Source organism: Bicyclus anynana, chromosome 16 (assembly GCF_947172395.1).
Source record: "Bicyclus anynana chromosome 16, ilBicAnyn1.1, whole genome shotgun sequence".
NCBI lineage: Eukaryota > Metazoa > Arthropoda > Insecta > Lepidoptera > Nymphalidae > Bicyclus > Bicyclus anynana.
This window is the reverse complement of record NC_069098.1, coordinates 13634526-13661416: the sequence shown is the minus strand read 5'-3', so window position 1 is coordinate 13661416 and position 26891 is coordinate 13634526. Positions and strand designations below refer to the sequence as shown.

Below are 26891 nucleotides of genomic sequence, written 5' to 3'. Positions count from 1 at the left end.
ACGAGTCCACATAAAGGAACCGAACTGCATAACTAATATTTTTTTTAACTAATAAATAAAATCTTTTTATGTTTTCAAACATTAAAATACGTAAAACTTGGCTACGTCATAATTATAAATATGTATTAATGTATTATGTACGTCATTATATAAATTTATTATTATGTATTAATTTTCGTTAAAGAGTAACCCCAGAGTTATAGGAAATACTGCCAAGCACCCATTATAATCAAAACTACTATTCCGGTAAAACCATGGTCAAGTCTGCTAGTAATATACATATAATTAAGTATAAGTCCTAACAAATCTGTGCCTCCTGTGATATCCTGTCCTTTTTGTACTTTTAATTAGAAATCTTGCTCTTTGTATTACATTCTAATGTATATTGTAAAAAAATTGCTAAATTTGTGAAAAAAATGTTTAATACTGAAACAATGTGGGATTTCACAGTATTGTACGTGCTTTGTGTTTTTATTGTTTTTAAAACTATAATTTTGCAAAACTCACAATCTTTGTTTTGTATGACAATAAATTACATAATTTTAATTAGGTTTTTAGGTAACCTTACTTACACTTACTTATTTTTATTATAATGGTCTCTGATCCGGCATTAGAAATATATACCCTCATATGTTTTTAGTGATGATAAATAATATTTACAGAGACACATTATAAAAAGGTTGCCTATTATACTTAAGTTAAAATGATTGTTTTATAATTAATAATTTACAAAGTCAAGTAAAAAAAAAAAATAGTAAAGAACTAAGAATATTATGTTGATTCTGTTACACTGTTCTGTCTCAAATTTATTTGTTTATTGAATCCTCATAATGTTATAGAAAAACAATATGTAAGTGATTTTCCACCAGCCTAAAATTTGTATGTACACAATATTTGTAATTTTGGGGATTGTGAATGATAATTACAATTGTAAATAATGTTTTTTTTTAAATAGCAACCACTGAGTTTCTTGCCGGCTCTTAGTAGAATCTGCCTTCTGAACCGGTGGTAGAGTCACTACACAATTAACAGACAATAACAAAATAAATAGATTTAAATATATTAAAGGCTTTTCTTTTCCTTAAAATCTAACAAGTAAATATAAATTTAGGTGCACTAGTAGTGTAAGAGAAAACCGGAAATTTCTAAAATCGGTACATTAAAAAATCTTCAACAAGTGTGTGTGTTCAGCACTAATTTCTCTAATTACGATTTTTGCACATCCCTAATTTTACTACGATTTATATGCATGTGTTGAATTAGAAAGAGATAGGACTTTCCCCCCACATTTAATTTTTTCCCAAGTGTAAAAGAGAGGTCCGAGAATTTTATGAATGACATTTTTATACACACATACAAAATTTCTAACCAGCACAAAGCTTTGTTCTGAGTCAGAGGTCTGCTTCATTTGTGGTCTGTGGTCGTAATGTCGTGTAAGGCGCTGTCAATTCGTGGCGCGGAGTCTATTAATGATTAATTTTTTAAAAATTTAATTATATTAGTAACATGTCTAATGTACAGGCTGTTCTTCCTTAAGATTTTCATTGACGGTTTCTAATTTCGCGGGTTTCTCTGCCTCTGCAGTAGTTTTTGTTTCTTCGCCATTTTCATCATTCTTGACCTCTTCGACAATTTCCTCTATTTTTGGTTCGTCGTGGGCGTTTTCTGCTATGGGCTCCATTTCTATGACATTTCTATCGACGTCATGGGAAACTGCGGCCACAGAGTAGAGCACTACGTGGCCATTTTTCTCTAAATTCAGTCTCTCTTTAATTTCAACTATGGCACTCCTTACTAGTATTATCACGTAGCCGTTGAATACTATAAAGAAAGGATATTTATTTATCAACTAGATGACACCGCGTGGTTCCCGTTCCCGTAGGAATACGGGGATAATAAATATTCTATAGCCTTCCTCGATAAATGGGCGATTTAACACTTAAAGAATTTTTCAAATCGGATCAGTAATTTCTGAGACTTAGATTAATAATTACTGTATTCTGATTCCTGAGATTAGCGCGTTCAAGCAAACGAACAAACAAACTCTTCAGCTTTATAATATTAGTATAGATAAGAAAAATGTTAACGAGATTGAGATCGGTTGAAAGTTTACATAGAGTTTAACGCGGACAAGGATCATTCATCATCATCATTAACAACCCATATTTGGCTCACTGTTGAGCACGAGTCTACTCTTAGAATCAGAGGCTAATAGTCCACCACGCTGGCCCAATGCGGATTGGCAGAGTTCACACACGTAGAGAATTAAGAAAATCCTCAGATATGCAGGTTTCCTTCATATGATTTTTACGTTTGAGACAAGAGATAATTTCTTAAAATACATATACTTAACTGAAAAGTTGGGAGGTCATGGCCCGGACCGGATTTGAACCTGCACCTTCCGAATCGAAGGCAGAGGTCATATCCACTATGCTATAACGACTCTCTAGGCTATCACTACTCACGCGAGCGTCCGCTAGTAAATAATATACGTAAAACCATGTATATCCATAAAGCGCGTTGCACACATTACGGTAAGCGAGAGGATGGCGTTATGCTATTACATATAGGTACACTCACAAAATGGGGAAATTAAAAAATAGATCTTTTTTTATTTCTTTACAATTCAGGTGAGATTGTAGTCAAGGGCTAAGACTACAATCTCACCTTATGCTAAGTGATGATGCAATCTAAGATGGAAGCGGGCTAACTTGTTAGGAGTTGGACCCCTTTCGGTTTCTATACGACACCGTACCGGAACGCTAGCCACGGTCCTCATCAGCCAAACCTGGACCAATTTAGAAAACCTTCAGTCGGGGATCGAACCCAGGACCTCCATCTGGTAAGTCCACTGCGCCACGGAGGCCGTCAACTACTGGAAAATGGGTGAGTGAAAAAAGTATTTACCAATATTTCCTATAATGAGGATCCTGGTGACCACGGCGACCTTCGCGATGACCATGGAGTACATGAGCACTGACGTCACGATCGTCACCATGAGGAAGTATATGTACACGCGCAGTAACACGGTGTCGTTCTATGGGAAAATTATTCAATAAGAGGAAAATCAGCATAACAGAGTGATAGAAGGAATGAGGCATAGAAACCCGTTTACCAACTTTAGCTTAGTAACTATTCAGACAGTGTATACTTATACACAAACGCGAGGGTATTTCTTGTATTTACTGTGGAATGAGGTGTGATGTATTTTTTTTAATAATATTTACCATGTCTTCTAAATATGACTAACATTCCCATTCCTTTCCAACTAGACGGGAAAGACTTAGGGGCGTAGCCATCGCCGTATCAGCCGTATCAATTATACGGGCTCCCCGGACTATTGGGGGGACTATAGGGGGATTACTTGTAAAAGCAAAAATTTGTAAAATGTAATCCACAATCTCACTGAAATACTGACTCTGGTGCTCCCCTAAAAAAAACATATAAATAAGTTTCACTTCAGGAATGACCAAAGACAAAAAAGCAATCTTTTTTTCCTGAGTGTGCCCAAAAGTTGAAAACATCCTACATTTTAATTATTTTTATATTTATTTGAAGCGAGCATTTTTGTTTTGTGAAACCTTTTAACCATTTATTTGGTTTTAACCCAACTAATTTTGTTCCAAGGCACGCTACGCCACTGGAAAGACTGTATTAGCAGTACGGATAGACCAACGGGACGAGGATCGAACCACCACCCCACGGTGATAAGTCCGACCGTTGAGCTATTGAGGCTGTATGTACTAACTCTGTACAGAGCGCACAGCAGGACAATGCTGAAGCCGAGCTCGCACGCGTAGGCCACGACGCCGGCGGTGGTGGACACCTCCTCCTCCTCTAGCAGCGTGTCCTGCACTTCCATGAGCGGCGGCGTGATGCCGCCATCTGCTGTCCCGATCAGGGAGAGTAACTACAAAATAACAGAAAACTTATGTTAAACACTAGGGGACGCCCGCGACTTCGTCCGCGTGGAAATAAATGTAAACTTTCAACCCCTATTTCATTCCCTTTATTTTAGATAATTAATAGACCACTAATTTAGATAACTATAACTCAAAACATGAACGATTTATTTAATATAAATCGTTCATGTTTTTATTTTCTATCATCTATCAATTCTAATCCATAAATGATTAAAAACTTCAACCCATTTTTAATCATTTATGGATAGAATTTTGAAAATTCTTGAATGACATTTATTGTAAGTATATGTTATTTGTAGTACACATGCCATTTTTTTAAAGTGTAACTTGAAAAAATAAAGGACTTACTTTACATACAAATAAACCCCTGTTTCATGCCTTTCTGATTTAATTTTTGCAACTAGAAAATCTCAAATCGTGCCAAGTTTCATTTAGATTCATTCAGTAGTTTCAGCTCAAAGTTTCCGGTCAACATTAAATACCAACAGACAAAACTAAAGCCAAAAATAATTTTAGGCTTAAACAAATACCTAATGAATTAGGTAATAAACAATATTTTAAATATTTAATAGCAGATCTCTTTTTTACACAACGACGGAATTTCACGTAACATCTTAGAACATAGTAAAGGTACACTAGGTAATGCGTTTTTATATGTTTATGAAGAAAATATTATAAATCGGTTACTTACAGCTATAAATATGTTAAAATATCCAATGACCAGCAAACCTATCCGAATAGGCGCAAAACAGCAGCATGTGTCCAATTTGAAGTTAACTATCGCCGACTTGGCGTATTTGTATGCCTTGTCCATATCTCCCAAACTCACTACCTTCCCCAGTCGTAATTCGCGCGAAATGTCCGAAAATAAACTGTAAAACTATTTCACCCAACTAGTAAATTAGGAAGTTCTAATAAGGGTTAATTGTTTTGTTAGGCGCACGTAATAATGACATTGTCCAGTCGTTATCCGCCGAGCGATAGTAATTTTAATTGGTTTACATAATTGTGCGGAATTTTAAAATGTAGGTTCTATCTCTGTCTCGTTAGTCCAGTGGTTAGTTTAAGTGGCTTCTGATTACAAGGTTCAAGGTTCAAGGCCGTGCAGTTTTAACTGACCATGTCGAATTGCTCAGTTAATCGTACGTACTGTCAGTCAGTTTATGATGTGATAATTTCTTATACCGCTTAAAACCTTCTTATACCGGGTAAACCGTTTCGTAACGTAACGCGTTACGGCGCCCCTCTGTCTGGCTTCTCATTCTTTCACGCATATGGCAGCAGGTTCAAGTTATCTAAGGTTTCAGCACCTTGGGATCGGTCCCGCACTAGAAAGCAGAGGTCGACCCGCCTCCAGGTGGACTGACGACATCAAGCGAGTCGAAGGCATTCGCTGGATGCAGGTGGCTCAGTATCGTGATGTTTGGAAGTCCCTACAAAAGGCCTATGTCCTGCAGTGGACGTCCATCGGCTTATATGATGATGATGATCCCATTTCCTACATACGTATTACGACGAAGGCCGTGTACCGTTAAAGTAGACTTACTTATAATGATGAAAATTGGAGCTTCAATGATTTTATTCTGTTGGTAAATTAGAGCTTCAATAGCTCAACAGTAAGGGCGGTCGGACTCATCACCAAGGGGTGGTGGTTCAATCCCCGCCCCGTTGGTCTATTGTCGTACCCACTTCTAATACAGTCTTTCCCGACTAATTGGAGGGAAATGGGAATATTAATCATATTTAAAAGATATGGCAAATATTCTTTAAAAAAACATGCTCCACTACAGATTTAACTTCTAGATAACGAAATAAAAACCAATGTAGTAATTGTAGTCAGTATATTATTAAATTGACCAGGTACAACGCCATGGCTATAATATGAAATTGGATAAAATTACAAAAACTGTCTCAATAACATATTTTCTTTAATTACTTATTTTAAAAACAAAAAGATAATCAGAATTAAGGGTAGGCCACAACTAGTTCAACTTACGTCCAATGAAACAACTAGCGGACGCACGCAACTCCTTTCACGTACAATCTCACTTGATGGTAAGTGATGATGCAGTCTAATTTGATAGGGAGGATGAAAATCCACACCCCTTTGGATTTCTAAATCACTTTGACGTTAGGGTGGTAACTAGCCACGGCTGAAGCCTCCCACCAGCCAGACCTGGACCAATTAAGAAAATCTCAATTGTCCTAGCCGGGGATCGAACCCAGGACCTCCGTTTGTAAATCCACCGCGCATACTACTGCGCCACGGATGCCATATACTACTATAGTTTAGCTGCAACTACTGACTAAAAATTCAGATTTTAATTCGGGCTAAAGACGCCGCGCGGGTGTGAAATCGTGCGTGCGGGGAAGTGAGGTGCATACACGTACACGCCACCTGGCCCGCGCGGACCATTGGTAGTGTTACGAACGAACTTGCCAAGCGATACAACTAAACTGTTGTTGCTATTGAAGTTAATTAATGTAGATCGAGTGCTTAGACGCATAAGTTAGACGATTTGTTGTGGCCTTAAGTTTTTTTTTAAACAAAATCATTCCTATTATCTTGGACACCGAAACGCATTTCATTCAAATCGGAGTCGTTAAAAAAACATTCCTAAATTAATAAATAAAAAAGTTTTTACCGTATATACTTAATCCAAATAAAAACAAAAATATATTTTAAATTACACAGGAATGATAAAATTTAATAAAAATCACAAAATTCAACCTTCATTTATTTTTATTTTATTTCATTGTAAATGAAATTGACTTTAGAAAAATTTGCAAATCAATTTAATTTTCCTAAGTCTAATTTTGCTAACAATATTATAATAATATTATTTCGTCAGATTGCAATAAATGGTCTTATTAAGGCGAATACTAACCACCGAGGAAACTGTCGGATTTAATGAATTATTTGGCAAAGTTGGTATTAATAAGTATTATTAAATACATGTTTATTATTATTATATACATATTTAAGCATTTAATTTCATTAATTTTCATTTATTCTCCTTCAAAGGCATACACTTCTTTTATAATTTGGTGTTATAAATTGAACAGTTAAAAGATTAGTATTGGCCTTAATATAAGACAGATTAACATTTATACAATATAGCTAAATAACTATCCTCTTAATATGATTTCGATATCATGGGCAAGGCACTGTAAAATTAATTCTACGCAATTCGCTATATTGTATATTTTTGCTATTCATTTGGGTCCTTTAATTTAATGGAACATTACCTTTTTTGCAGAAGATCAGAAATTACTCAGCAATTAGGTATATTAAGTTGAAGAGAAGAATATTGTCTAAAATATCAATAAGAAATCACATTTACCATAAATTTTATATATACAGGAGTGAATACATTAGTTTTGAAACAAATGTACTCACTATGAAGTGTATTTAGTAAGAAACATGTAATAAATACATAAGTATGTACATAGGTAGTTAGTTTACTGTGATAGTTCGCCTTAAAATGTGCAAGATTTTTAACTCAAAAATCGAAGAAATTATAAAGAAGAAAGAATTATGACCTAATACTAAGGCATATTTTTCAAGTTATATAGACAAAAGAGAATTAAAGTTTAGACATAACACAATTTATCTGCAAATTTTCTATATTACTATTGAAAAAAATATCAGAACAATTAATTGCGAACACATAAAATAAAATAAAAGACAAGATATTCACTAATATTTGAGTATAGGTACTTATTATAATTACTCAAAAATAATTCATTTATTAGTTTACCATAACACCAAAACAATAGAGAAAAAAAAATATATATCAAAATAACATCATTATTCTTCTATAACATATACTCAGAGGCACAATTATCCGCCCACTTTTATATGACACGAGTATATTTAAGTGGGCGGATAATTGTGCCTCTAAGTTTATAAATTTACTTAATCTAGTTAGAATGTTGGTACTATAATTATTTATGTGAAGACAAGTCTATACAAATGAAACATTCACATTGAATGTGTCATGAATGTAAAAATAAGAAATATATTAAGTATCTAAAAAATACTAAAGTTATGTGTGACAAGTTTTGTTTTGTGTACATTTTGAATAATAGTATATTTATAAGAGAAAGATATATAATTGTATTTATGAATATCTGAAAATATATGGCCATTAAAAATATTTAACATAACCAAGATAAAAATTGAGAAAACTTGCTGAGAACACCTTTTTTGTGACCGACAGCCGTGGGTTTGATTCCCAGTTCCATTAGAATTTATAATTTTGATAAACTGTTTCATAAATCATTCGAAGTGAAACAAGATCACGAGTTTACAGTTGGTTTCATGTAGGATGGAGCGGGTGACAGTTCGTTTCACTCTTTAAACTGTATTATGAACGTCATTCAGGCAACTGTCACGATACCCATGCTAACTGAAAAACACTTAAGTATTTATATTCAAACTGATTAAAACTTGCTTTGAATAAACTTTTTATATGTGCTTTGCTATGTAATTTGTTGAGCAGTTTTTGTCAAAAGATTTTAGTAGTTTGTCAAATTAAATATACATTATAGATAATAGCTACACCGAATTTGTCATCGATCAGTTTGCGTTTTTTTTTTCAATTCTTTACAAGTTAGCCCTTGACTACAATCTCACCTGATGGTAAGTGATGATGCAGTATAAGATGGAAGCGAGCAACTTGGTAGGAGGAGGATGAAAATCTACACCCCTTTCGGTTTCTACACGGCATCGTACCGGAACACTAAATCGCTTGGCGGTACGCCTTTGCCGATAGGGTGGTAACTAGCCACGGCCGAAGCCTCCCACCAGCCAGACCTGGGTAGATTGAGATTTTTTAAGAAAATCTCAATCTGCCCAGCCGGGGATCGAACCCAGGACCTCTGTTTTGTAAATACAAAATACGTTCAAGTCTTTAGTGTATGTTTGTGTTTGTACCGTTACAACGAAAACTATGTCTAGGCTAGGCTGTCCAGTTATGTATGTCATCGTTGATGTAAACCTTCTATTAACTTAAGTTTAGCATGTGTGCATATATTAAAAATCACAATTTCTATATACAGGAAAATTCATTTTGTTAACTAAACTAAATGATAATTTCCATGTTTGAGTATATAAAAATAAAATTAAAAATACATGTGCAATCAATTTCGAGTATGTACAAAATGTAAAAATTTGCAAACAACAAAAAAATCTCCCTATATAGCGTTGTTTATCAAATAAAAACAAATATTATATGCATTTTGACATCAAATGAGGTTTGACCCGTTCCAAAATTCAAAAAAATTCAAAATCAATTTTTTTTAATCCTTCTATTAAATTATATGCTTTTTATTAAATAAAAACAAGTAATATATGCACTTTGAAATCAAATTACTTCATCAAAGCATGAACGACAGCGTTTGCATTCAAGGCTTTTAGATCGGTGTAGGTTTGTCCCGTACCAAAATTCAAAAAATTCAAAATTTCTTTTTTTTATTCCTTGTATTAAATTATATGCTTTTTATTAAATATAAACAAGTAATATATGCATTTTGAAATCAAATTACTTAATCAAAGAACAAACAGCTTTGCGTTCAGGGCTTTTAGTGTATGTTTGTGTTTGTCCCGTTTCAACGAACACTATGGGCTGTCCAGTTATGTACGTCATAGAGATCGCGGCGCCCACTTTGTCGTCGATGGTGTCGAACTTGGTGAGCACGATACCTTCTATTTAATTAATTGTAGTATGTGTACAGATAATAAAAATCACAATTTCATAGTCTATATACAGGGACGATTTCTTTTGTTGTTATCGGGGTTTCATACAGTAACAATCTGTTTAAAAGTAAAATTAAATAATAACTTCGATATTAGTGAGTAAATAAAAAGAAATAAAAATACATGTCCAATCAATTTTGTTTATGTACAAAATGTAAAAATTTGCATACAACAAAAAAAAAATCTCCCTGTATACTAGTGCTTTTTGTTAAATAAAAAAACAAGTAATATATGCAATGACCAATTTGAAATCGAATTACAAACAAAAACACTATCTGTCCCGTCATAGAGACGGCGGTGCCCATATTGTCGTCGACGGTGTTTAAAAATGTAACTATTTATCAAATAAAATCAAGTAATATATGCATTTTGAAATTACTTCATCAAAGCGTGAACGACGGCGTTTGCATTCAAGGCTTTCAGATCGGTGTATGTCTGTCCCGTACCAACGAACACTATGGGCTGTCCAGTTATGTACGTCATAGAGATCGCGGCGCCCACTTTGTCGTCGATGGTGTCGAACTTGGTGAGCACGATGCCGTCGATGACGTGAGGGTTGGAGGTAGAGCTGTGGTCGGCCAACGCTTGATTGAACTTGACCAGCTGGTCCACCGCCTCGTTGCCGACCAGCGCCTCGCCCACGAACAGGACCAGGTCTGGCTCGTTGACCTGGAGTCAAAACATACGTGATGGTTTTCTTTTTTTTCTTTACAAGTTTTTTTTTCTTTTTAAAAAGAATTAATTTTATTTTAAATTTAAATTAATTAGCCATATGTTTACAATATGGCCAATATTCTCATTCCCCTCCAATTAGTCGGGAAAAACTGTAGTAGGGGTGGGTACGACAATAGTCCAACGGGGAGGAGATCGAACCACCTCCCCTAGGTGATGAGTCCGACCGTTCTTACCGTTAAGCTATTGAGGCTCAAATAAAAAAAAATGTCTATGTCTATGTCAATCAATAAATAATAATTTGTATAATATTCCTTAAGAAATGTTCCATTTGGATACGAAAAGGCAACTTTATCACTATATTCAGGTGGCTCTAAATCGGGATGATTTTAAAGTCTTCATAAGAGGCCTATGTCGGGTAGACAATGTCAATCATGATGATGACACTGCAGTTGTTGTTGATGTCGTTGTAGTTGTTGTTATTGTAGTTTTGTTGTTGGCGGCGTCGTTGTTGTTATAGTCGTTTTGTTGTTGTAGTAGTGTTATCGTTGGTGTTGTTATTGTACTTTTGTTGAAATGAAATGAAAATATGCTTTATTGTACACCATACAGAAACATCCGATACAGAAAAATAATGGAAAGCAAGAAAATGCACAATAGGCGGCCTTATCGCTAAAAAGCGATCTGTTCCAGGCAACCTAACGAAGAAACTAATAATAAAAATTAAAAAGATCTAGGCTAGGGTGTACAGAAGTAATATATAAAAGAAAATAACGCATTAAACAGAAAATAGTTCAATATGTAACAAAATACTAAGAAATATTAACATATATAATATACAATACGATACATATACCATATAATACATATTGTATATTAACAATATTTTTTTTTTGTTGTTGAAGTAGTGTTGTTGTTGGTATTGGTGTTGTTGTTGTTGTTGTTAGTATTGGTGTTGTTGTTGTTGTTGGTCACCTTGATGAGTTTGGCGAGCGCGCGCATGAGCGGCTCGTTGTCCTGCATGCGGCCGGCCGTGTCGATGAGCACCACGTCGATGTTGGCATCCGCCGCGTACTTGATCGCCTCCATCGCGATGCCCGCCGCGTCCTTGCCTGACCACCGGGGCAAAGTCATTTAGTTCACAGTAAGGACAATATATAATGAAAAGCAAAGAAATAAATATGTCCATTAAGAGGAGAACCTTCAATACGTCTATACTCCCTTGTATAACATACGGAAGCGAAACTGAGTCCCTGACACAAAAACATAGAGAAAGGATAGCTGGGTGTCAGAGGGCAATGGAAAGAAGTATGTTGGGTATAAGACTAACGGACAGGATCACCTCAAGTGAGATAAAACATATGACAAAGCTCGCTGATGTTCTCATTAGAATCGACCTCTTGAAATGGCGTTGGACGGGACACATGTTGCGCTGCACGACTGATAAATGGAGCAAGCAGGTGACACTCTGGTACCCAAGAGACAGTACCAGACAACGTGGACGTCCAATAAGAAGGTGGGAGGACGACATCCGCCTAACCCTGGGGCCACGCTGGACCAGAGTTGCGGCTGACAGGGTGCAGTGGAAGCAGCTGGAGGAGGCCTATGTTAGAAGACACTTTGAACAGCGGGACATAGTATAATCAATCAAATCAAACACAACACTCATGTAACCAAAAGCTGTTCAAAATAAAAGGCTATTTTATTTATTATAAGGACAATATCAGTACACAGTTCACAGTACAGTATACAGTTCGAAGAGCCGATGGACGTTGGGGTCACAGAGTGCTGGAATGGCGACCCCGCAGTAACTAGTAAGCGCAGTGTTGGTCGACCCCTCACCAGGTGGTCTGACGACATCAAGCGAGTCGCAGGGATTCGCTGGATGCAGGTGGCTCAGTATCGTGATGTTTGGAAGTTCCTACAAAAGGCCTATGTCCTGCAGTGGACGTCCATCGGCTGATATGATGATGATGATGAAGGACAATATTATGTCCATTTTTGTATTGTTAACCACACAGTTGAAAGTGAGAAAATATAATGCAAATGCATGCGATAGTCAGGTCATAGCCTAAGGTTTGTTGACGGTCATATTTAAAATGTTTTCTTTTTTTTTACTAAAATTACAACCGACTTCAAAACATAGACGTTACCACAAAACTAAAAACCAAAAATAACATTATAATATTTTCTACCTACTGATCACTTTCAAATCGTAAGTAAGTAAGTGTAAGTGGCACCAGGGGTGGATTTACTTTTGAACCAAATATTCCGCCCTCTAAAATGGCCTAGCCTACTCAGCCTACTGGTGAATCCGCCTCTGAGGAACACGGAACGTGTCGCACGGCGCGATCAGCACCGACAGCTCGTTCTGCTCACTCACTCACCGTAGCCCTTCTCGTAGAGGTGCACCATGCCGGGGTGCATGGCGTCCAGGCGCCGCACGTGCGTGCGCAGCTGCTCCACGGCGCCCGCACGGAACATGTCGCACGCCGCGATCAGCACCGACAGCTCGTTCCGCTCACTCACTCACCGTAGCCCTTCTCGTAGAGGTGCACCATGCCGGGGTGCATGGCGTCCAGGCGCCGCACGTGCGTGCGCAGCTGCTCCACGGCGCCCGCACGGAACGTGTCGCACGCCGCGATCAGCACCGAAAGCTTGTTCTCGCTCAGCCAGAAGCAGATCTTCGCCAGGTTCGTCGACTTGCCCACGCCGTTCACCTGTAACGGGCACATTTCATTTATAATTAATGAAATAATCATTTAACGATAATGACTCACACCAATTATTAGGTAACTCTAGCACTAGACGGTCATGACCACGATGAGTGGAATCAACAACCAGGTTAACTAAACAAGCCATATGAACATTTCACTTATCCGCACTGGCCAACTGGCTGATCTGATCGGTCTGGCCGAGGCCACTAGTAAGGCCACTAGTTCTGAGAAGGCAAATGCGAAAGCCCAACTAGTGTCAACACGAGCAATCTCATAGCCCTTTCAACGTCTTAGCTATTTGAACTGACACGGCTCTTTCATCGTTCAACAAGGGAGTGACACGCGAGCAGTTAGAGATTGATTAACGCTTCACTACAGATCGTGGTCATGGCCGAAAATCTAACCGCAGCCCAACCTAAGCCCTTTGCGACCACGGCCAACAACTTGCCGTGTTTGTGGCCGTTTAGTGTGTGAGTTGTCTTAACGCGCTCTCTGAGGCATAGAGGTGTGACACCCAGTGACGTGCACTTCATATATGCAAAAATGGGCCTGTAGCCATGTGGCACATCGATTCACTTTCTACAAACGCTAACGCTTGATTGACAGATCCAACCGACAAGTTGATCACGTCACATGTCGACAGTGAATTTAATTCCCCTACATTTTGTTAGTTAGCGTTTTTAGAAAGTGCCATATGCACGTCGATCCTTTTTCTAAAAATGCTAACTTCATCGCTAAAAATGCTTCACATGGCTACGGGCCTTGGATTGGAGACGAGTTTTTGTTTTATGCTTCTTGTACGTATAGTGTCTACCCTAGACAAAAAATTTGTACACGCCACTAGTGACACCACCGCCACCCAGACATGATTTGACAACACAAATCAATGGCCTAGCTACCCAAGAGCTAGGCGGTGCAATGCTCTGGGGCCCTCAAGCTCAGGGGGCATTCTAACCAGAAAATTCTTACCAGAAAATCGCGATTGAACTAAACTTGGAATTTTCGAAAACGACAAGAAGCTGATGAATATGTTTACTTGTTAAACTAACCAGTTGAAGCCCCATTTTTTTTATTTACAGCAGGGCCTTTGGTTACCTAGCTACTCGTACGTTACAGATAGAGCCTCACCCCGCAGAACGCCATGACGTAGGGCTTGGCCTGCTGCTTGGCGTGCAGGCAGTCGCGCAGGATGTCCACGCGGCGCTTGGGCGACAGGATCTGCACCAGCGCCTCCGTCAGCGTCGCCTTCACCGTGCGCGCCACGCTGTCGAATGTGCCCAGCACCTAGGGAAAGGAATCAGTTTTAAAGCGAGCTGGATATAGTAAAATTAAACAAAATATGATAATTGATATGATGTTGGATGGGTCACATATTAATCTGTCAACTACCAGGAGCCCATGAGCGGGTCGCCAATAAATGGTCTGTAATTCCGTCAAGAAATGAGCCATTCATATTGCCATGCACAGATTATAAAAAGTCAAGAGCCAAGGAAGTTGAAGGGTTAAGGGAAAGCTCAAAAAAGTGGACTAAAGTTCTACCGGAATGTACACCACGTTAATCCTCTAAAAGAAAGAAAGGAAGACGATTAAGAAAATGATCTTGAGTACACAATATCGTAATGGCTCAGAACTACCAAAAACAGAATAGAGTGAAAAAGTTAGAAGAGGCTGTTGATTTAACACAGATCAGATGTGGATAAAATAAGTTTTGAATAGACTTCTGATTTGAATTTTTTAGGAAATCCCATATGTATTCACGCTTTAGCCTTCGAACATCCATTGAGACACTGAGGGCAGTAGCAACTTTGGTTTCATGGATATTAATGCGATTTTTAATCTCTTCTTTTATTGTTTTCATGTCTAGATACCCATACAATTCCGATACCTTAGTGTACTACCATTTGTAATGGTCTGCTGGAGTTTAATAAAACAGATAAAAGAACAACAAACCTTTCCCTCTAGTTTGACAGCGACCGAGTCGCACAACTTGTTGGCGATGTCGGCGGCCACGTTCTTGGAGATCAAGTGGTCGCGCAGCTTGTCCAGCACGGGGCGCATGGACTCCTCCGACAACGCCTTGGACCCCACCAGACCTAAGTGCACATATGGTATATAGACACTAGCAAGAAAGTTGCCAGTAAGTTGAATTGTTTGTTGCCAGAAAAGGTTGCTTAAGTTTTCGGAAGAATAAGGTAAAGGTAATCATTAAAAAAACACAACAAATGACATAAAATCATCATTATCGTCACTGCAGGAGATGGGTCTTCTGTAGTGACTTCCAAACATCACGACGACTCGCTCAATGTCGTCAGTCCCTCTTGTGGGGGGTCGATTAACACCGCGCTTCCTAGTTCATCGTCCTTTATCGTCGTTAACAGCCGATGGACGTCCACTACTGGACATAGGCTTCTTGGACAATGGTCTCTAGCTAACATCCAGGGCTTGCTTGGTGACCTCGGTTTACCTAGTTAGAGGTCAACCAACACTGCGTTTTCGGGTGCGGGGTCGCCATTCCAGCACCTTGAGGCCTCAACATCCATCGACTCTTCAAACTATGTGGCCTGCCCATTGCCACTTCAGCTTCGCGACTCGCTGAGCTATGTGAGTGACTTTGGTTTCTCTGCGGATCTGCTCATTGCTGAATTGATTACGCAGAAAAACTCTAAGCTTCCGAGTTACTAATTACTACATCAAAAACAATAGGCTACTCGCCTGCTGTACAAAACTAAGAAGATTCTTTGCATAGAAGCAGTTTAGATGCCTAGAAACTCAATTCACATTTTTATTTGTGAAAATAATCTCGTAATTATAATATTTTTATAAAACAAAATTGTATTTTTATCATGTCACCGCAAACGCAACCATGAACTGTAACGTCATTGCCTACAAGGCATCGGTTTGTGATTGGCGCTTGTGGTGACGTGATAAAATCAAATCACTGCAAACGCCAATCACGCTTTTATGAATGACGTCACTTGCTTATGTGCTGTTTCGGCGGCAAAAAATTTACGTAGATATTTTTTCATTTATATTAAATTATTTACTGGTTATTATTGACGGGACAAAATAAAATATAGCTTATAATACTTCCATAATTCAGTATAAACACTGTTTACAAAAGAGGCAAGTAGCCTATTATTGTCAGGGTTTTTATAAAACAAAATAAGTTTATAAAATTTATTATATAAATATAATTTTTTTATTTAAATATAAGGGGTGTCTACTAAGCTCAATCCAGAGATAAGTCCTTAGTACCTATGGTACCTATGTCATTACTCACAGGTGCATTATTGTCCAAAAGTCTCCCTGAAACCAACCCATAGCCTAAAAAAATAACCCCTAAATGGTGTAGTTTTAACAGGTCTGTCTCTAGTCTCACCTTACCTAGTAGCTCCATGTTCACACTCGGTAGCATCTACTGACCTTTGAAGATGCTGAACATGCCACCGCTCTTCTTAGGGCTAGCTTGCTGCTCCTCCTCTTCTTCTTCACTGCTGCTGTCATCTGACTCTACTTCTAGGTCGCGGATGGCACCTGTCATCGTCCCCAGCAGCTAAAATATTAATTATTTTAGAAACATTGCAATTACATTACTAGATTACAAGATGTCGACAATGTGGGATTTGTGAGGTGCACTTAAGATATTATGTAAATGTCTTACAATACAAGAGATTAAGTAATCAAAAAAAAATCATAATGCTTTCAGACAGTTTTTACATACGCATTAGATCATTGATCATATATTCGTACTTTGACAGAAAAGTAAGTCTAGCGAGGCAGATCCTTACGATAATTAGTCTGAGATCATGCTTTTATAAAGTGCACAGCATGTGCTAAACTGTACTCCCTATCTTTTTAAGGATCACGGAAAAGCATGCTTACATTAGGGTATCACAATATACCACAGGTATAGTACCCTATACTGTCTGTAACTTTTAGTTTTTAATAAATAATCTTTCTTTTCTTACCTCTTTGTATTCCGACGGCTGCACTTCGTCGCCTCGCGCGGCGTCCTTGTCCGTGGTGTACTCCAGCGAGGGCAGGTCCCGCGAGCCGCCGCCCAGCTCCCACACGCGGGGCTTCTTCACGCGCTCCGTGGACGAGGGCTTGGGGCTCTTTGGTGATTTCCTGAAATTTTGACGAGTTTTGATTTTGCTCTTTTATAGCCTGTGTTGAGTCGAGGCACTTAATTATGAAGCTTTAAAAGTTGGCAAAGTAAGGATTGACAACTTAATGTACATAAATGATAGTTAATGGATATACAAGATTTAGTAAGCATATTCTTGGTATTCAGAATGGCTAAGATCCATGAAAATAAGGCCACGGGCGCTCAGTTGTTTGTATGCAATAACGACTCGCATAAAGATCTCCCTACCATAGCCCAATATATGAAACAGCTCTCGAAAACTTATTTTGAAGAAGCCACAACCCACCCCAAACAACTTGTGATGGAGGCTTGCAACTACACCCCAAATGCTGGTTGTAGATTTAAACGTCCGAAAAACGTCCTTTACGATCCTAACGACGTCATAATGACCGACAACGCTTCCCAGGTAACACAAACACAAGGTACACAGTGCCTCCGCCGGCGAAGACGGTAGGTATCCGATTTTGAACGTCATTCGGGCGCGTCAGAACTGATACACTCAGACCAGAACATCTGTTCCCAAATAGCCCACTAAGCTAAGCAAAAGGTCCAAGTTAGAAGAGACGCCCAGAAAGAGTCGTTCTCGCCTTCTCTTCTGCTTCTTCGCCCACATCAGGCTATGATACTGCGCTCCCTTTAAAAGCCTACAGCACTTATCCACTCAGAAAAAAAAAAATCATGCCAATTGCCTGACAGTACAGTTGACAACGCCACAAGCGATTTGATGCTAAAGATGGCATATCCGACAATGCCTCTGCTTATAGTCTGATGACAGATTGCTGGAGATAAATACAACAACTAAAGAAAAGTAAACATATTTTATGTAAACATGGTATTAACTTAGACCTTATTGATTTTGCAGGTGCACTCCCTATTCTCTCACTCTTAATAAGGTAATAAGGACTCAAAGCACCTTACCAAAACAAACAAACAATACATGGAATTATTAAGGCAATTATACTTACTTTATCTCCTTTTTATTCTTAGCAGCCAGTTTCTGCGCCATCTTGGCTCTGTTAGCAGCAATGACATCATCGTCGGCCTCAGGTGACTCTTCAACTTTACCATTAGGCACTACTTTTGTTTCTACTATTTTTACTGAAAATATGACAAAATTATAATTACTTTGCTATGTACATTTTTTGTTTAATAGTATACGGTAAAGTTTAATATTTTTTAATAACTGGCAAAGAGATAAATAAATTTTGTATTCTGGTACGATGTCATGTAGAAACCAAAAGGGGTGTGAATTTTCATCCTCCTCATAACAAGTTAGTCAAGGGCTAACTTTTAAAGAATAAAAAAGAAAAACAATAATAATGTTGTTGTTGAAGGGTACAAGAAAAGAACAAGGAATGTTACAATTATGAACATTTATTGTAATAGCATAATTTCTTTATTACTGATGTCCAATCATTATTTTGAGACAGAGTAAACAGATGGCGTCAAAAACGCTTTTTTGTTTATGACCCAAACTAACAGAAATGGGAATAAATAAAGAAATAAGTAATATCTCAAAAAGCTTAAAAAACTTTAGGAAAAACTTGGTCATAGTATTTTATGCTAAGTAATTTGGACATTCCTTGTTCTTTTTTTTCTTTGAAGGGGTTAATTTTGTTTTTTTATATATATTTGTAATCAATATTTAATTAATTCCAAGCAAAAGTTATGGCATGCTAAGATTTCAATACAAATTTTACACTTCCAAACTTTTTAAGTGCTGTTTTCTAAAATTAATTCATCATTTAATCATTTAATTAATCAATTAAATAAATAAAATTAATTACCAGTTTTTTTATTCTTCTCATCCCCCTTACGCTCTATCATAGATGCAACAGTCTTTTTTGACTTCTGTGAGTCTTCGAAAGTACGCATTTGCTTTGGAAGTTTAGCTTGTGACTTTGCTGAAATATACAAGCAAAAGTTATGTGAATAATATTATTATTTGTACAAAACAAAAGTAAATTATAGTCTGTGTGTCACTAGAAATATATTTTTATAGTACATGTTATTTCCTAAATCTACTGTGCAATTAACATATTTGGACCAAAGGATAAGCCTTGCCATGAGATAATAGCATCAGCATATTGAGTACCTTGCCCATGGGTGAACAATTAAACAGCATGTATTTCTTACAAGTATTGTATTAATTATAAATTTAAATTTAATATACTGTTGATTCTTAGTTTAAATTTATTTTAATTCAATTATTAATATGTATTTGTTGTTGTTGGTTGCATAAATGACTCAGTTATAGACAAAAAATTAACATAATGTCTACATACATAAAAACACATACAAACAATTACCAGAAGTTCCTTTAAATACAGCTATGAGAAAAATACCTAGAATCTAAATCTTACAACACATTGCCATACTAAAATTGCAAGTATGATACCGTTTGGCATTTGCATACTTGTAGTTATGGTAGATACAGGATATCATTATCAGCAATGATAATTTTATACTATAGATAGGTTAAGTCCCTACAAAATCACCACAAAAAGTGATCCGAATAATAGGTTACAACACTGAGTGCACACATGCACAATATTGTCTTGAATTCCATTATACGTTCATGTGTACAAAGTATTTACATTTCCTGAACACACAACTTGACATTGTAGACGATTTTTGGGTATTATTTGTAAATAATGTTTGTTGTTGACCACAACTAACATTGAGTTGACTATAAATTTCCTCTTTTGAGCACTTTATTTTTCATACGCTAGTAACACATCAACCAGTATTTAATATCATTGATTATCAGCCTACTTTAAATGGCCACCTTAGGGCAAGGCTCTCCTTATAGAATGGGACTTGGACACATAACAGCTGTTACTTTTGTTAGTTATAGACAATTTTATGTTCATCTTAGTTATTTAAAAACTTCTCTACAATTTTATTGATGGAGTACTTACCCCATTGCTCACACTGTTTGAGCACATTGTCAAAGGAAGTCTTGAAGTCAAAGTCCATGATATACCTGCCGCCTTGCAATTCATTCTTGTATTTGTCTCTAAACTCCAGGTGTACATCATTTAGGAATTTGTCCACATACGACAACTGTAGTATGCGTTGATACGCAACTACAAAAACCAGTTCAAACTCATTGTCGAGCTTATACTGAAGATTTAACGCTTTATGACTGAAGGTATTGTTGCCAGAACGTTCCTGGAAAAATAATTTAACACTGATTACTGAAGTTAAATACTCCTTTAAATTAAACGAAATTTCCGATTTAATTTGATTAAAACGACTAATAATTAATTAGGACGGAAACGTAATCTCTAGTAATGCGATTATAACGTAAGAAAGGCTTCTGAATGGTAATGAACTTACTTGTAAGATAACATTTCGTATCAAAGCGTTTACTGAAGGGTTAAATATTTCACTTGTACTCTGAAAGCACCACAATACGATACCACCTTTACTAAAGATGCTAAATAGGTCCAGCATTTTGTGAAATTACTTTTAAATTGATTTACAACACAATTTTAAGACAGCTGCTACTAAATCTACGTTTTGCTACGAAGTGCAATGTCGTGTTTTTGGCAGATAATTGACAACTCACGATAGCAAGAAGGAAAACGTCAACGTCACAAACATTACAATTTACACAAATAACATTTAAATACATGTCAAAAACACTGGATAATTCCTAATTAATATTTATTAATTTGTTAAAACACTAGTTATTAATGAATAAAATCTTCTTATCATTGATACAGTATAAAAATTTTAAAGCCGTAAGAAACAATAAAAAAGAAAATATGGAACTTTTTAACATTAAACTAGCGTGAAACGACACAAAACATAACCATAGTTTTATAAACTGAAGTGTGTTTTCTATAACTTTTTGTAAACAAAATAACAAATGACATTTTTATTTTTTACGGATGATAAAACTGAGGATAAAAGTAACATTCTTGGAATTTTCATTAAAGCAAGTTAATTTAAAAGCTACATATTCAATATTTTGTAATTGTTTGTGAATATTATACAAATACATTATAATAAGAATAACGTGTATCAATTCTGAGTCTGACAACCATAGATTTACGATTCGGTACAAGAACAGACTTATTCTAGATTTGTTTGTGGCCCTAAAACAAATTTGTCAATTCATCGCTTTGTGAACTCGTATTTCAATTTAATTTTGTCTAAAAACTAAAGTGAAGCTTATGTACTCCGATAATTAATAAAAAAACTCGATAATGAACATAACATCAGCCGCAGGGATAATATCCCTGCTCGACGAGCCGATGCACGAAGTTAAAGAGTTCGCACTGAAGAGGTTGGACAACATCGTCGATGAATTTTGGCCGGAGATTTCGGAATCTATCGAAAAGATTGAGATTTTACATGAAGACAAGGTATTTTCTCAGCACCAACTCGCTGCGTTGGTGGCCAGCAAGGTTTATTACCATTTGGGAGCGTTCGAAGATTCTCTGACATACGCGCTGGGTGCTGGTAATTTGTTCGACGTAAACGCACGAAATGAGTATGTGGACACGACGATTGCTAAGGCTATCGACTTTTATACTCAGAAGAGGAAGGCTCACTTTATTGATAGTGCATCAGCGGAACCGATAGATCCGAGATTAGAAGCTATTGTGAACAGAATGTTCCAGCGATGCCTGGAAGACGGCCAGTACCGCCAGGCGTTGGGTCTAGCGCTGGAGACTCGGCGGATGGACATCTTTGAAGAGTCCATCATGAAATCTGATGACATAGCAGGTTTGTTTGTATTCCTTTGTCTTCAACAAGACTATTATGTAAATGACAAAACAAAGGTAATTTACATCATTTGCAGCTCTAGAAGCTGCACCGATTTTATTGAATGAGCTTTGTTATATTTATTTCCATCTTGAATGGTAGAATAAGCATTCAAACATCTCAATTCAAAATAAAATCCAAGTATGTAAACAATTATTTCTGTACACTTGTGGAACAGCTTTTTGATTTCTCTTGAACTTTAATAGCAAATCCTGATAGGACTATGTCTGTTGGGTGTTCTAGTACTGTATTAAAAAGTATTTGGTATTTGTTGGTTAGCTATTTTATGTTATAAATCCAATAATTTTATAATGATAGTTTTTAAATAACTAAGATGAACATAAAATTGTCTATAACTAACAAAAGTAACAGCTGTTATGTGTCCAAGTCCCATTCTATAAGGAGAGCCTTGCCCTAAGGTGGCCATTTAAAGTAGGCTGATAATCAATGATATTAAATACTGGTTGATGTGTTACTAGCGTATGAAAAATAAAGTGCTCAAAAGAGGAAATTTATAGTCAACTCAATGTTAGTTGTGGTCAACAACAAACATTATTTACAAATAATACCCAAAAATCGTCTACAATGTCAAGTCCATGGATATTTTGCAGCCTTGTTATGGGAGGGCAAACTGCTTTATGACACAGGGTTATGGTGCCACTCTGGCTTCCCTTTCTCTCACCCATATGGCAGCAGGCTTAAATTGTCACTTCAGTCAACACACATTTATTTTTAATATATTTTTTTATATATGACCAATATTCCTGTTGTCGTCTGATTAGTGGGAAAAGACTGATAGGAGTAGGCACAACAATAGGGATCGAACCAGAACCTCTGAGTTATGAGTGTAGCCCTTTTATCATGGAGCTTTCAGGTTTCATAATCTGATTGAGTAAAATAATAATGAATTTACCTGCTAATAATATTATAAGGGCACCTTCATTAATTATTGGTCTTTTGGAATGGTTGTCTTTCACATCACAGTAAACATATATATACATCTAGGATTTTATGAAATTTTTTATATTTATTAAAATATGATTTTCTTTTTTTAAATTAAACACAATTTTAAAAGTTTTTAGTCAATTAGCGGACGCTCACAATTTTGTCAGTGTGGAATCCAGTTTTACCCTGCAAAGCTGGGGCGGATTGCTAGTTATACATATAAACCTTTCTCTTCAAACACTCTACCTATTAATAAAACTGCATCAAAATCTGTTGCATAGTTAAACATACATAAGTTTTACACTATGTAGTGTAAAACATAGAATAGCTTAATTGGTTTATACTATGTAGTGTTTATATTCCACTCTAAACTCAGTACAGCATAAAATAATTTTTTTTTTCAGGAGAGGATAGTAAAATAAGAATAAGATTTAAAGTAATCCAACATATCTCTTTACTTATGCCACAACTGTAGTAATTTGAATACAAAATTTAAGCAATATTTGTATATTTTTATTATCATAAATTTATAGTTATTAATAACTATATTACTTTTTTTATAGGTATGCTTCAGTATGCCTTCACAGTGGCAATGAGTCTCCTCCAGAACAAGGGCTTCCGCAGCACAGTTCTTCGGTCTCTAGTTGGTTTATACAGAGGCCTGAATATCCCAGACTATGTCAACATGTGTCAGTGTCTTATATTCCTGGAAGATCCACTATCTGTAGCTGAAATCCTCGACAAATTAACCCACGGCCCAACAGAGTCTGTCCTAATGGCATATCAAATAGCTTTTGACCTGTATGATTCAGCTACACAGCAGTTCCTGGGCAGGGTGTTACAAGCTCTCAGAATAACGGCACCAATACCGAGTGCCCTTGGTGGTAAACCTCAACCACAAGGTGGCCCGTTCCCTGAGTCCACGATGGAAGTAGATCAGACACCAGCAGCAAACGACGAAGCAAAGAAACCTGAACGAGATATAGACAGTCTTAATGATGAAGAAAAGGAACATCAACGTAGGGTAGAAAAATTAATATCAATATTAGGTGGTGATGTATCAATAGGTTTACAGTTGCAGTTCTTAATTAGGTCCAACCATGCTGACATGCTCATCTTGAAAAACACAAAGGATGCCATCAGAGTCTCAATATGTCACACAGCCACAGTCATTGCTAATGCATTTATGCATGCAGGAACTACAAGTGACCAGTTCTTGAGGGACAATTTGGAATGGTTAGCGAGAGCAACTAACTGGGCTAAACTAACAGTTACCGCCTCACTGGGGGTAATTCACAGGGGCCACGAAAGTGAATCCTTGGCTCTGATGCAATCTTATTTACCCAAAGAGGCTGGTCCCTCATCAGGCTATTCAGAAGGTGGAGGTCTCTATGCGTTGGGTTTGATCCATGCTAACCATGGCGCCAATATCATTGACTATCTTTTAACACAGTTAAAAGATGCCCAAAATGAGATGGTGCGTCATGGAGGTTGTTTAGGTCTAGGTCTCGCTGCCATGGGAACCCACAGGCAAGATGTTTATGAACAACTCAAGTTTAATTTATATCAAGATGATGCTGTGACTGGGGAAGCAGCCGGAATAGCGATGGGAATGGTGATGTTAGGTTCGAGACATGCTGCAGCTATTGAAGATATGGTTGCTTATGCACAGGAGACTCAACATGAGAAAATCCTACGAGGCTTAGCTGTTGGCATTTCCTTCACTATGTATGGAAGGCTTGAAGAAGCTGATGCACTTGTTCAACAGTTATTGAGAGACAAGGATCCTCTATTGCGGCGCGCTGGGTGTTACACTATTGCCACCGCATATTGTGGCACAGGAAATAATGATTCTATTCGTACTTTGCTCCACGTTGCCGTTTCAGACGTAAACGACGACGTACGTCGCGCTGCTGTCACAGCTCTCGGCTTCTTACTGTTTAGAACCCCAGAACAATGCCCTTCTGTTGTGTCACTATTAGCTGAATCGTACAATCCTCACGTCCGTTACGGCGCTGCAATGGCTTTAGGTATAGCTTGCGCGGGTACAGGAAACCGCGAAGCCATCGGCCTTCTAGAGCCCATGGTTAAATTTGATCCCGTTAACTTTGTGAGGCAAGGTGCACTGATTGCGTCAGCCATGATATTAATTCAGCAAACCGAAGCTCTGTGCCCCAAAGTCACGTACTTCCGCCAGCTATATGCCCAAGTTATATCAAACAAACACGAGGATGTGATGGCGAAATTCGGCGCCATTCTTGCGCAAGGTATAATTGACGCCGGTGGTCGTAATGTAACTGTATCCCTTCAGAATAGAACGGGCCACATGAACATGCTGGCTGTCGTGGGAATGTTAGTGTTCACGCAGTACTGGTATTGGTTCCCGCTGGCACACTGTCTGTCTCTGGCTTTCACGCCAACCTGTTTGATTGCCCTTAATACTGACTTGAAAATGCCTCAGTTGGAGTTTAAATCTAACTCGAAACCGTCACTGTACGCATACCCAGCGCCTCTCGAAGAGAAGAAACGGGAGGAGAGGGAAAGAGTGACTACTGCTGTACTGAGTATTGCTGCAGCGAGGGCCCGCAGGCGAGCGCACACCACTGAAGGCTCTGCCAGCAGTAGCGTAACCTCATCAACGACATCAAAAATGGATGTCGACGAGGAGGAAAAGAAGCCTTCTAAATCTCCTAACCCTAACATCACGGTACATGCCAAATCTGACAAAGATGCTGGTACATCTAAAGAAGTGAAGAAAGAAGAGAAGGAGGGCGAGGAAAAAGAGAGTAAGGAAAAGAAGGAGCCTGAACCCAACTTTGAAATACTCAGCAATCCCGCAAGGGTTATGCGTCAACAGCTGAAAACCTTGTCTGTTGTTGAGGGTTCTGGATACACACCATTGAAAGATATTACTATTGGAGGCATTGTGATGTTGAACCATTCGGGTGAGGATGAACAAGTTCTTGTTGAACCAGTAGCAGCTTTTGGACCCAAGGCTGAAGAAGAAAAAGAACCTGAGCCTCCAGAACCTTTTGAGTACTTGGATGATTGATGTAGCCTTTTCGGTTAACTGCATTATTGCTTAAAATAGTATGTAGGACCATTATTAATAATAATTATAATTATTGTGAATCACTAAAATGTATTCAAAAACATTGCTGTAATAAAATATTGAAGTACACAAATTACTAACTGTAAATTATAATTGTTTAATTCACAAAAATAAATGATTTTAAAATGCTAAATTTGGTTCATTTTACGGTATTGGACCTCCCTCCAATTAGGAGAGGAGATATGGAGGTTAGAACCACGACGGTGTTTCAATGCAAATTGGAAAAGTTCAATCAATCAATTAATGGTCAGGGCAATTCTTTAGAATGGCTGAACCGATTTGAATGGGATTTTCACTGGAAGATAGAGGGGGTTACTGAATATACGGCTTTTTTTCCGGAAAAAACAATAGATTAATTTAAAGAAACGAGCCGGATTGCGCTGTTTCCTGTTTCGAAAGAAAAAGAAGGGCTTTCAGGCTCAAAAGAGCTAGAACTCGGAGACGTAAATCTGTATTAGGTCCATGGTTTGTGGTTAGTAGTAAAAAAAGAAGAACCTACGTCCTTTTCATGAAAGAAGCCCCCCAGACGCGGCGCTCATTGTCATTTGGTAATGGCGGTCATATTGCCTTACAATAGGCTATTCGCCTGCTGTACAAAACTAAAAAGATTTTTGCATAGAGGCAGGCATACTTTAATCACATTTTTATTTGTGAAAATAATCATAATAAATCTCGTAATTGTAATATTTTTATAAAATAAAATTGTATTTTTATCACATCCTTAGACCATTAATAACAATAATAGTTATCAATGGTCTAAGATCACATCACTAACGCACAACAAACGCCAATCATAAACTGTAACGTCATTCGCTACAAGGCATCGGTTTGTGAT

At 37.4% G+C, this 26891-nt stretch overlaps 3 protein-coding genes across 4 annotated transcripts in view; 1 reads left to right on the top strand and 2 right to left on the bottom strand.

The window, feature by feature from the left end:
* Positions 1 to 4871, bottom strand: part of LOC112057155 (uncharacterized) — a 228179-nt gene extending 223308 nt beyond the window's left edge. Inside the window, exons 1-4 of one of the 2 annotated variants that reach the window (XR_008251567.1) lie at positions 4615 to 4871; positions 3749 to 3910; positions 2908 to 3037; positions 1022 to 1821 (exon numbers count right to left, since the gene is read on the bottom strand). Coding sequence is in view for 1 of the 2 variants with exons in the window: in XM_024097644.2 (XP_023953412.1) it covers positions 1511 to 1821; positions 2908 to 3037; positions 3749 to 3910; positions 4615 to 4737 (726 nt within the window). In the remaining variant the exon portion in view is untranslated. Of the gene's footprint in view, positions 1 to 466; positions 1822 to 2907; positions 3038 to 3748; positions 3911 to 4614 lie in introns of those variants that run through there. The other variant, XM_024097644.2, reaches the window with a different exon arrangement.
* Positions 4872 to 5747: 876 nt separating this feature from the next.
* LOC112055010 (signal recognition particle receptor subunit alpha homolog) lies at positions 5748 to 20786 on the bottom strand. Its single transcript, XM_052886307.1, has 11 exons — positions 20563 to 20786; positions 20142 to 20394; positions 19008 to 19124; positions 18186 to 18318; positions 17042 to 17201; positions 16497 to 16626; positions 15024 to 15166; positions 14202 to 14357; positions 12890 to 13076; positions 11332 to 11468; positions 5748 to 10353 (listed from the first exon to the last, which is right to left on the bottom strand). The coding sequence occupies exons 1-11, from the start codon at positions 20677 to 20679 to the stop codon at positions 10060 to 10062; spliced, it is 1827 nt and encodes a 608-aa protein (XP_052742267.1). The 5' UTR covers positions 20680 to 20786; the 3' UTR covers positions 5748 to 10059.
* Positions 20787 to 21312: 526 nt separating this feature from the next.
* LOC112054998 (26S proteasome non-ATPase regulatory subunit 1) lies at positions 21313 to 26189 on the top strand. Its single transcript, XM_024094964.2, has 2 exons — positions 21313 to 21960; positions 23508 to 26189. The coding sequence occupies exons 1-2, from the start codon at positions 21438 to 21440 to the stop codon at positions 25994 to 25996; spliced, it is 3012 nt and encodes a 1003-aa protein (XP_023950732.1). The 5' UTR covers positions 21313 to 21437; the 3' UTR covers positions 25997 to 26189.
* The last annotated feature ends 702 nt before the right edge of the window (positions 26190 to 26891 follow it).